A 10,586-nucleotide genomic window follows, 5' to 3' on the forward strand; every position below is an offset into this window, starting at 1 on the left:
TTCATGGGGGTCTGAGCACAGGGGTGTCCCCAGGAGCGCACACACACACCGCCCCCGGGTGTTGTGGGGAACAGACCCTATACCCGCCCCTGGGAGTACCGGGGGGGGAGGGGGGGGAAACACCCATAATTGGGGGGAAGCAATTATGCCCCGCCCCCCCCTCCCCAAGAGCCTCAGGTTAATACACTGAATGGAGGAGCCGGACCCCATTAAGGTAGAACTGCCCCCCCTTCCCCCCCCCAGGAGGGTCTGCCCCAACACCCATCAACAGAAGACAGATCCCCTTAAGTAAGACCAGCCCCCCCCCCCCCCTAGAAAAAGCCAAACCCCCTAACTGTGTTCCCCCCCCCCCCCCCCCCCAACAAGTGATTTGGGCTAAATACCTGTAAGACAGGGTAAGGGAGGGGGGCACAGGGGCAGGTGAGGGGAAGGGAGGGGGCAATGGGCACCTACCGAGGGCTAACAGCAGAGCAGGAGAGGAGGGTGACACAGTCCTACACCACTCCCCCGCACAAGTGGGGTTTCATCCTTTATTTGTACAGCAACTTGTTCCAAAAACACAGTGTAGGGCCACAGGGAGCCCCCTCCCTCCTCTCATATAGGGTAGAGGGCTCAGGACCCAAATTGAGAACATCTCCCACTCCTCAAAGCAACCTCTCTTCCCACTCCTGCATCTTGGCCGTGGCAGACCAAGGCCAGGCTGCTGCACGTAGCCATGACACAGTTCTGGGGCACCTTCTCAGGCCATGGGTCCGTGACAACGCCCAATAACCCCAGCCCCAAGGCAGGGCACCATCGCAATGGGCTCAGTCCATCTTGGTGGGCTCCTTCTTACGTTGCCGGGCCTCCCGGACAATCTTGGCCAGGGAGAGGAGAATGGGGACAGCCATGGGCAAGAAGAGCGGGATGTAGATGGCAAATTTCTGGTCATCAGGGAAGTAAAGGAGATGGAGGAGAGATGGGTCAAAGAAGGCCCGCTCCGAGGAGGTGACTGCCTCCTTGCTGGCCTGGAAAGCCGAGTGCAGGTGGCCTGCAGCAAGCTCAGCCATGGCGTTCTGCGCTGAGGCCACCGCCCGGTACACCTGTGTGGGAACAACACCGATGGTCAGTCCCTGACTAGGGAGGACCACAGGAACAAGGCTGGAGGCCTCGCTTGCTGCCAGGTCCAAGCAGCACCACACCAACAAGAGCTCATGGTCTGCACAGGGACAGCAAGACCTGATCCCCTCTGCTCCCCACCTCAGGGCGCCCCAGCCCTACCTCAGAGGCAACGTCATCTTTGATGACAATGTTCCCAATCTTGTCCAGGAGCTGGGCCAGCGAGGTCAAGGTGGTGGACACAGTGGCAATGTTCTCCACGGTGTGGGCCCAGAGCAGGCGGTCCAGCTCCCAGTCGGCCAGCCCCTCGTTCCCTGGGCTCTCCAGCAGGAGCTCGGGGGGCAGCTCCTCCCGAGATAACCCAAACAGTAACCTGGGAGTAGAGGGGAAGGTCCCAGCCCCACATCAGAAGCCTGCAGTCCCTCAGGCACTCCCTACTCTTCTCCTTCCCTGCTGCATTCGGTCTTGGCAGGGCTCAACCCACACCTGGTGGCCTCCTGCATAAGGGACAGGACAAGACAAGGCTCCCATCCCAGGAGATGGACTAGCATCCCTGGCCAGAGACGAATGCTGGCTGGTGGTCAGCACTTTGAAGGCCACAGAAAGCCACCCTCAGCCTCCCAGAGCCATTGGAGGAGTGAAAGAGCGGCACGGGTAGAGCCTGCTCTGACCCCATTGATTTCCACGTGTGCCAGGAGAGCCCAGGGAAGCCCAAGGAGGGAAGAGCACATCCTCACCGGAGCTGGGCCAGGAAAACCTCCATCACTCGCACCATGTCCACGTCCACATGCAGCGGGAGGGAGGCTTGGGGCGAAGCAGGGGCTTCAACGTTGTAAACCTGCAGAAGAGCATGTCAGTGAGGCACAGACCCTGGAGCTGGCAGGGCCACCAGCACGTGCTGGGGATGGGGAGTCACCGCCTTGTCTGAGCACTGCCAGCACCCCCATGGCCCCCGTACCATGATGCCGCCCCAGCGAGGGCTGTGGAAGGCATTGGTGCTCACTGGGGCCCCGTCCTTGTCCTGGATGTAGAGAGGAGAGTGGGAACGCTCTGGCACATATAGCAGGAAGTTCAGCACAGGGTAGAGCGAGGCAGCGCTGGAGCCTGCGGCAGGACAGAGTCAGAGAAGTCCCCTGCCTGGCAGGGACAGTGAGGGTAGACCACACAGCGCTGGGACAGAGCCCAGCCCTGCTCCTCCTTCCACAGCAAGCCCCAAGCAGAACTGCCAGGCCAGCAGGTCTCAGTCACCCCCACTCCCATCCAGGGCTGGCAGGGCATGGTGCTGCGGGGAGGGAAGTGACACAGGCCATAGGCACGGCTGTCCCCACTCCCTCAGCAGAGCCCGGCCCCATGAGAGCCAGATCAGGAGCGCAGTGCTCACCCAGCCGGGCCTCCACAGGGTTGATGACATGCGGGAGGCTGTGGGCACTCAGGAGAAAGCTGGAGGATTCCTTGTCAAAGCGTGGTGTCACTCCCAGGACAGCATAGTACAGGATCTGCAGGCACACAACAAAGACGTTGCTGGCAGAGAAGCACGTCCCGCAGCACCCAGGACAGCCAGGGCTGGACTCTCCACGCCGCCTCTCCCAGCCCTCACCTGCGAGTCAACAGAGAAGTTGGCCACCAAGCTCAGTTTGTCCAGGACAGGCTGCACGTAGCGGTTCACAGCATCCTCGATGTCCCACTCCACGGCATGGGACTTGGGGTCAGGGTTCAGCAGGCTGAAGGTGATCTCGTACCCTGCCAAGGACCCACAGAGCTTGTGAGGCACTGGCACAGCCACTGCTTGTTGATGCCGAGGCCGGACATGTGGCCACGACAGAGCTCCCAGGAGCAGCAGGACATGAGCCCTTCTCCCTGGCCCAACGCGAGCTCGTGTACCAGTGCCCCAAAACAAAGCAATCGCAGCATGGATCCCAGCCCAAAGCAACAACCAAGGGCAAAGGGAAGACCCCGGGGTCTGTTACCCAAGAAGACATCCAGGGATGCTACAGGTACAGCAAGAACAGCATCTCCCCCACAGCCAGCAGACCTTTCCCGGGTCAGGGAATGGGGCCGGGGCACACGTCCGTACCCAGGCTGGATTTCAAGTGCCGCCGGGCATCAGGGCCGAGCTGGCCATCAGGCACACGGTCCGAGAGGGCAGCAGTGATGGAGCTGGCCGTGAAGGACATCACCTGCGTTAGCTGCTGGAGGCGGATGCGGAGGGCGGCCAGGCCCCCCTCTGCCCTCACCAGGGCACTGCGGTGCTTCCCCACATAGACGCTGATGCCCTGGGGAAGGGGAAGGGATGAGGGCCAGGAGCAGGGCTGGCTCCCACCAACACACCCGAGAACAGCACGGTGCCACCTGTGACAGCCCTGGGGACAGTCGCCTCCCCCCAGGGCACCTTTGAGGGGTGAAGTACACAGATGCTGGCACCCCAGGGTGCTGCTCCCTACCTGAGGCAGGAGAGACGAGTTTTCAGGGACCACATACAGGGTCAGAGAGCCCAACGAGGCATCCTGCAGCGGGTGCAGAGCAGCGTCAGCCTCTGGGGAAGATGGAGGCATTAGCAAGGTTGGGAATTTAACTCCAATCCCTGTCCCACCCTGAGACGCAGCAAAGCCAATCCTCTGCTCAACCAGCTTCAGAAAGAGAAGCCTCCTCCCCACGGAGCTCCCCCAGCTACCACGATCCCTCGTCTTGGTACCTCCTGCAGTAGCCGCCTCCAGCGCTGCCTCCTCCTGAGCCGTGGTGCTGCGATAGACTGTCTCATAGCGGGATGTGACGGTGGTTCTCACTGCCGGGGGAGAAAGCCTGAGTGAAGTCGTTCATCCCGGTCCTTCATCAGAGCCAGGTGCCAAGAGGGACACAGGACAGCCCCACGGGGACACATGGCCACAAGGTACTTTGGGCCCTCCCAGGGCTGCCATCAGCCCTGTCCCCAGAGAGGGGAGCTGATCTCTTGGGACCTTGCTGTTCCCACTGCTCCCCTGTACTGCCAGCTCAGGATAGGACGGTGCTGGCAGATGTGGGTTTGGGAAGCTCTGGGCTGACAGCCAGTGCCAGCCTCCCGGGGACAGGAGCCACAGGCACAGCACACGAGGACACCCCGGGGAAGGACGAGGCCACCCGGGAGGGACAGAGGGGTTGGGGACAGACGGAGGGGTCTCTCACGGTTCACGGAAATCTCCATCTCCTGCACGTCCCTGAACGGCAGCGACCTCGGCAGGTCCCCGGGCACCGACCCCGGGGCGAAGACCACGGCGACGGGCACGGCCAGCTGGAACTGAGCAGAGGGGTCAGCTCGGGCACCCCAGCCCCGGGACCCGCTGTCCCGCTCCCCTCCCGGCGCTCACCGGCAGCTGTCCCAGCCCTTCGATGTCCCCGTAGGGCAGAGCGGCGCGGTAGGTCTCGGTCGTCCTCCACCACAGCGGCAGCCCCAGCACCACGGCGATGGCGGCGAAGGACAGGGCGGCCCGCCGGCCCCGCGCCCGCTCTGCGGGGACAGCGCTCAGCACCGGCCCGGCTCCCCGGGACCGGGCACCCGGGGACAGGGGCCGGGAGAGGGCGAGCGAGCCCCGCGCACCCGGATGCCGCCGATACCTGCTTCATCGGCCGCTGCCGCCGCCGCCGCCGCCATCTTCACTTCCCGGAGCAGGCGGGTGGGGCGGAGCCAGCGCCCCGCTCAGCCATTCAGAGCTCCCAGTCCTCACGATAGCCAATAGGCGCGGAGCTCAGAGGGCGGTGGTGTAGACGGGCGAGCAGGAGCGCCAATCAGAGCGCGGCACCCGCCCTGAGGAGGCGGGCTTTGGCCGCACGGCCTCTACGAGTGCCGCGGAGGGACAAGCGGTGCCTGCGCAGCGCCGAGCACCGCGGCCGAGAACCAGGGGCTGGAAACGTGGGGAGTAACGGGGAACAGGGCCTCCCCAAGGGCTCCTCACCCGCCCCATAGCCCCTAGGGAGAGCCCAGCCACCCCTCCTGGCTCCCAGAGCCCCACGATGGGTGTGGGTGGGCTGAGACCAGGCACAGCTCATTGCGTGGGTGAGCACAACAGGCTGTGGGTGGTGCTCAGAGCCAGCGGAGGGACGGGGCAACCCGGGACCGGGCAGCACACCATCCCTGGGTGCCCAGCGGCGAGGGAGGAGGCGGCACAGCGCTGTCTCTACCGTTTATTTGTTGTTAGGCTATTTGGTACATGGGGTGCACACGGCAAACACAACACAGGCGCCCCAAGGGCAGCAGCGACCGGGACTGCGAAGCTACGGCAGGGCAGGGGCACCCCCAGGCCTCCCCTCCTGCCCCCCACGCGGCCGGGGCTCCCCCCCGCCACGGCTTGGCTGGAGCCCCCCGCCAAAGGGGCACCCGGGTGGCTCCCTCCGGGGGCCGGCTAACCCGGGCCCCCCACTAAATCTGCAGACATGGCGGCGTGGGGGCGGCCCGCGTGGTGCGCTCCCCTTCCCCTCCCCGCGTGGCGGCTCCCCTGGGTGGCTGGGGTGGAAGCGGGGTGTGAGCAGTGGCGGGGAGGGGGCCGGGGCAGGGGCCGGGGCCGGTGGGGCACCCGACCGGGGCTCAGTACGCATGGTTGGCCACGTAGAGGGACTGCCCGGCGGCCCCCGAGTCGTCCCCGCTGCCCTCGTACTTGCCCAGCGCCGCCAGCCCGTTCACCTGCAGAGAAAGAAAATGTCAGCAGCCCCCCTGGGGTATGGCCCTCGAGGTCCCCCAGCCCCTGGGGACACAGCCTTCAGCGTCCCCCAGCCCATGGGGACACGGTCCTTGGTGTCCCTGTGCTCTCGCAACAACACAGCCCACGGCATCCCCCTCCCATGGGGACAGGGGCTTCGCCATCCCCCACCTCACTGGGCACAACCCTTGGTGTCCCTTGTCACCTCACAGGATGTGGCTTTTGGCATCTCTCTTCCCACAGGGACAGAGCCCTGGATGTCCCATAGTCACCCTAGGGGTGGGTGCATGGCCCATCCCGCAGGGACTTGGGCCTTGTCACCCCCCATTCCCCTGTGGGGACACAGCCTTCACTGTCTCCCATGGAGACAGTACTGTGTCTCTCCTCCATGGGGACCGTGGTCCTTGGCATCCCTTGTCCTGTGGGGCACAGCCCTTGGTGTCTCCTCTTGCCCTGTGGGACACGGCCCTCAGCATCCCCTATCCCAAGGGGCACAGTCATCAGTGTACCCCCTCCCACAGGGACACAGCCCTTGGTGTCCCCATCACCCCATTGGGACACAGCCCTTGGTGTCCCCCACAGGACACAGCCCTCAGCACCCCTCTCTCACAGGGGCCATCCCCATCACCTCTGCGCGCTTGACGAACTCCTCGGTGGCGGCGGTGGCGTTGTCCCGCTGCCCGCGCCAGGCGCTGAGTGCTGACGCCTGCAGCGCCCGCCCGTAGGAGAAGGTGAGGGCCCATGGCCGCATCAGCGGGCACGTGTTGATGGCGTTGAGGTTGATGGAAGCCTCCTCCTCACTCTGACCCCCAGACAGGAAGGTGACACCTGCAGAGAGCGGGGTTATGGCATCAGGAAGGTCACTGGGCATCCCCCTCCTGGTCCCCACCATGTCCTGGTGCCAGTACCTGGCACGGCCGGGGGCACAGTGCGGCGCAGGGCAGTCACAGTGGCCATGGCGATCTCCTCAGGGCTGTACTTGGTGGGGCAGGAGTGCCCGGGGGTCACCATGTTGGGTTTCAGCAGGGTCCCCTCCAGGTAGACGTGGTGGTCGCTCAGTGCTTTGTAGACAGCTGCCAGCACCTGGGGACAATGGGCAGCATGGAGTCCCCCGGCACGGCATGGCACAGCGCGGCACAGTGCCCGCCCTGCTGCCCGCTCCACTGCTCACCTTCTCTGTCACGTACTGGCACCTCTTGAGGTCATGGTCACCATCGGGCAGGATCTCCGGCTCCACAATGGGCACGATGCCGTTCTGCAAACACCAGACAGATGCCATCATGGGGATGTCCCTGGGCATCCCCCTGGCCCCATGGTAATGTGGGGCCAATGCCTGGACCTGGATGGCAATGCTCAGCCCCGAGGTTCAACGTCCACCCTTGCTCGTGATGCCCATTCCAGTGGGGTGATGCCCAACCTAAGAAGGTCAATTCTTGGCTCCATAGAGCAACACCCATGTTTGTGGGGTGATGCCCAGCTCCACATTGCAATGCCTCATCCCACGGTTGATACCCACCCCATGGGGCCATGCTTGGTCTGGGGGGTCAATGCCCATCCACAGGAGGTGTCACCTAGACCATGAGTTGATATCCGGCCCCATGGGGTGATACCGAGGCACGGGGACAATGCTGAGCCCCATGGATCTTTGCCCATCCCAGTGGAGCAATACGTGGCCCCTTAAGTCAACACCCACCCTACGGGTCAATGCCCATCCCATGGGGCGATGCCCATCCCCAGACACGTACCTGCTGGCAGATGCTGGCATAGCGGGCCAGGACGTTGGCATTCTCCATGATGGCGAGGGCAGAGGGGGTGTTGTCGCTGATCTTCAGCACGCAGCGCCACTTGGCGAAGTCGGCCCCATCCTTCTTGTACTGGGCACAGCGCTCCGACAGCCCATCCAGACCTGCCGGGCAGCGTGTCAGCCCCACAGCCATGAACCCCACAGCCACCATCCCCCTACCCACTCCACCTACCCTGTGTAGTGGTCTCGCCATCCGTCCCAGCCAGCGGCACAACACCCTTGTCCACCTGTGGAGAGAAAGGGAAGGAGGCGCTGAGACCCACCAGCACCCTCCAAGCACCCTCAACACCCTACATATCCACTGGACACCCCCCACACCTTGATGCCCACGACGATGCCCTTGTCCTTGATCATTTGGACGAAGGGGGTGCCATCATCAGCCTTCTGGTACATGGTCTCGTGGAAGAAGATGACGCCCCCGATGCATTTCTTCACCCGGCTGTCGGCGCTGAAGAGGATCTGGCGGTACAGCCGGCGGTTCTCCTCCGTGTTCTCCACCCCAATCTGGTTGAGGCGCTTCGCCATGCTCCCTGCGGGCACCCAGCACCCTCGTCAGCCTGAGGCGTGGGGGAAAAGGGGTGGCGGGACAGATATCCCCCACCACCACCACTGACCTACGGACTCATCGGCGGCCAGGATGCCCTTGCCCGGGGCCACGATACGCAACGCGATATCCGACAGCTCCTTCTTCTGCTCGGCCGTCAGCGCGGGGTATTGGTGCGTCATGGTGGCGGTGGCTGCGAACAGACGGGGGCTGAGTCACGCGCCGGTGAGGTGGCCCCCCCATCCGCCACGCGCCTGTATCCTGCGGGGACCGGGGACCCCCACGGGGCTGGCACCCCGGTCCTGCCGGTCAGTGGGGCCGAGGAGGATGGGGGGGTGGGGGAGGGCATCAGCAGGCAGCTGCCCTCACCCCGGGACGGGCAGGGCCTCGTGGAGGATGCCGGGGAGCTCCCAGCCATTTTGCTGCCTGCTCGCCCGCCCCCAGCCCAGCCATCTTGAGGGAGCGCAGCTCCGCGGGGGACCGGGACAGGGAACGGGGCGGGGGGGGGATGGAGGTACCCGGGGAGCGGGGAAAGCCCGGGTGGGAGATAACGCGGGGGATGGCCATAGACCGGGGATACCGGGGGGGGGGGGGGGATGGAAATACCCCGGGAATGGCGCTACCTGGGGAGAGTGTGACACCCCCCTCCGCGGGCGGCACAACCGGGGCTGGGGGTACCCGGGGGTTGGGGGTACCCGGGGCTGGAGCCGCCGCGGGGACGGGGATGTCCCGGGAGCCGGTGCTCCCCCCCACCCCGGCCGGCACCGCCTGGGCTCGGGCTGCTCCAGCCCGGGGGGTGTCTCCGGGCTTCCTACCCCCCCCCCAGCACCCCCATGCCCGGGGCTCCATCTGCCCCGGAGCCCCCCAGCCCTGCCCGACCCCCGGGATACCGGCGGCGCCGCATGGAGACACCCCGGAGCCCCGGCGGGGCTGCCGCCTCCCACCGTCGGGGTCCCCTCGGCTGCACCCCCCCCCCGGCCACCCTCCCCTCCCCTCCCCCCCCCCCGCCCCCGGTTCCCGGTTCCCCCTTACCGTGCAGGGCGGGCGGCGGCGGGCGCGGACTGCGGGCTGCGTGCTCCGGTCCCGCGGTAAATGGGGCTGCGGTGCCGCAGAGCTACGTGACCGACGGGGCGGCACCCGGTAAGACCGCCTCCCCCCCCCCCCGGGCCGCTCCTCCCCTCCGCCACCCCCCCCTCCCCCGGCGCCGTCGCACGCACCGCCTCCCCCCCCGGCGAGAATCCCCGCCGCTGGTCGGGACCCCGAGGCGACAACCCCCGGGGCTGCGGACCCCGCTGTGCCCCCCTTTTGCGACCCCCTAACTGCTGGTGGGGACCCCTCTATGCCACCCCCACCCCCCATCCAGGGGTGCAACTGAATTACCCCGTCATGGGTAGGGACCCCCATGCCATCCAGGCACTATGCCACCCCAGTGCCACCCCATGGTGCTACTGGAGACCCCTCTGTGCCACAGGTCCTGGGAGTGGGTAGGGACCCCTCCTGCCACCCCCCTGCCGCTGCTGGGGACACCGCTTTGCCACTGCAAACTAGACAGGGACCTTTCCCCTCACCAACTCTGGGCCAGGGACCCCCCTCTGTGCCACCCCCAGCCTGGGGACCCCACCATGCCACCCCAACCGCTGCTGTACCAGGGACCGCGGCCGCGTCACCTCTGCTACCAAGCTCCAAGCGGCAGCAGCGCAGAGCCCCGGGACCCCTGGGATAGGGTGGGGGCGTCCACAGGAGACTGATCCCCCCCATGAAAAGCCACCCGGAGCCGGCACGGGGACAATAGCGGTGTCCCCGCTCACCCCATGGGGCCAGCTGCCAGGGCCGTGCTCTGCTGAATCCCCACCGTAAAAGGAGGGCTCAGCCACCCGGCATGGCCCTAATCCAGGGAACGCATCTTCCCCCACATCCCAGAACCGAGTGCAACCCGGGGATGGGGGGGGGGGGGGGGGCATTGCCAGCCCTTCATCTCGGGGTGGGGGCCGTATCCCACCCCAACCCCCCTACCAGCAGGGTCACAGCCGCAGCGGGGAGGGAGGCGATGGCAAGGGAGCAGCGAGTGCTGCTTCCCCACAAACCACCCACGCAGCCGGGAAAGAGAGGCGCAACCCTAAACACCTCCATTTCCTGGGTGCGGGGGTAAATAAAGGTGCCAGCAGCCGGGGTGTCACGGCACCCGCCCTGCACAGGGTGGCAAGGCTGGGGCAGAGGGCAGGGGAAGGTGATTTCCCCCCCCCCCCCCCCCAGCAGAAGAAACAGGCCATTAAAAACCAGAGCACTTGTTGGAACGCTGCTATTTTGGGCTGTGTGGGGGGAGGAAGGGAGGTGGCGCATGGCCCCCATGGGGGCAGGGAGCATCCTTGGGGTCGGGAACACCGGGAGGGGGATCCCACAGGAGATGCCCTAAGCAGGGAAAGAGGGAGGCGAGGCTGGAGCTGTGCTGGGAGCAGGGGTGGCCCCTGAGGGA

General features: G+C 65.8%; 2 protein-coding genes across 3 annotated transcripts; both read right to left on the reverse strand.

Annotated features, from left to right (window-relative positions):
• Nucleotides 1-501: 501 nt before the first annotated feature.
• On the reverse strand, nt 502-4,731 carry PIGS (phosphatidylinositol glycan anchor biosynthesis class S). 2 transcript variants are annotated; one of them, XM_082493060.1, is made up of 12 exons: nt 4,687-4,731; nt 4,440-4,579; nt 4,258-4,369; nt 3,791-3,880; nt 3,540-3,631; nt 3,173-3,371; nt 2,696-2,838; nt 2,480-2,594; nt 2,057-2,202; nt 1,836-1,936; nt 1,261-1,471; nt 502-1,082 (listed from the first exon to the last, which is right to left on the reverse strand). In XM_082493060.1, the coding sequence occupies exons 1-12, from the start codon at nt 4,721-4,723 to the stop codon at nt 807-809; spliced, it is 1,662 nt and encodes a 553-aa protein (XP_082349186.1). In that variant the 5' UTR covers nt 4,724-4,731; the 3' UTR covers nt 502-806. The 2 variants fall into 2 exon arrangements, with proteins under 2 accessions (XP_082349186.1, XP_082349187.1); XM_082493061.1 differs by lacking the exon at nt 1,261-1,471.
• A 514-nt stretch (nt 4,732-5,245) lies between these two features.
• ALDOC (aldolase, fructose-bisphosphate C) lies at nt 5,246-9,245 on the reverse strand. Its single transcript, XM_082493105.1, has 9 exons — nt 9,146-9,245; nt 8,184-8,306; nt 7,888-8,099; nt 7,742-7,796; nt 7,511-7,671; nt 6,937-7,020; nt 6,674-6,848; nt 6,394-6,593; nt 5,246-5,749 (listed from the first exon to the last, which is right to left on the reverse strand). The coding sequence occupies exons 2-9, from the start codon at nt 8,293-8,295 to the stop codon at nt 5,654-5,656; spliced, it is 1,095 nt and encodes a 364-aa protein (XP_082349231.1). The 5' UTR covers nt 8,296-8,306; nt 9,146-9,245; the 3' UTR covers nt 5,246-5,653.
• Nucleotides 9,246-10,586: the final 1,341 nt, after the last annotated feature.

Source organism: Vanellus vanellus (assembly GCF_965231255.1).
Source record: "Vanellus vanellus genome assembly, chromosome: 19".
Lineage (NCBI taxonomy): Eukaryota > Metazoa > Chordata > Aves > Charadriiformes > Charadriidae > Vanellus > Vanellus vanellus.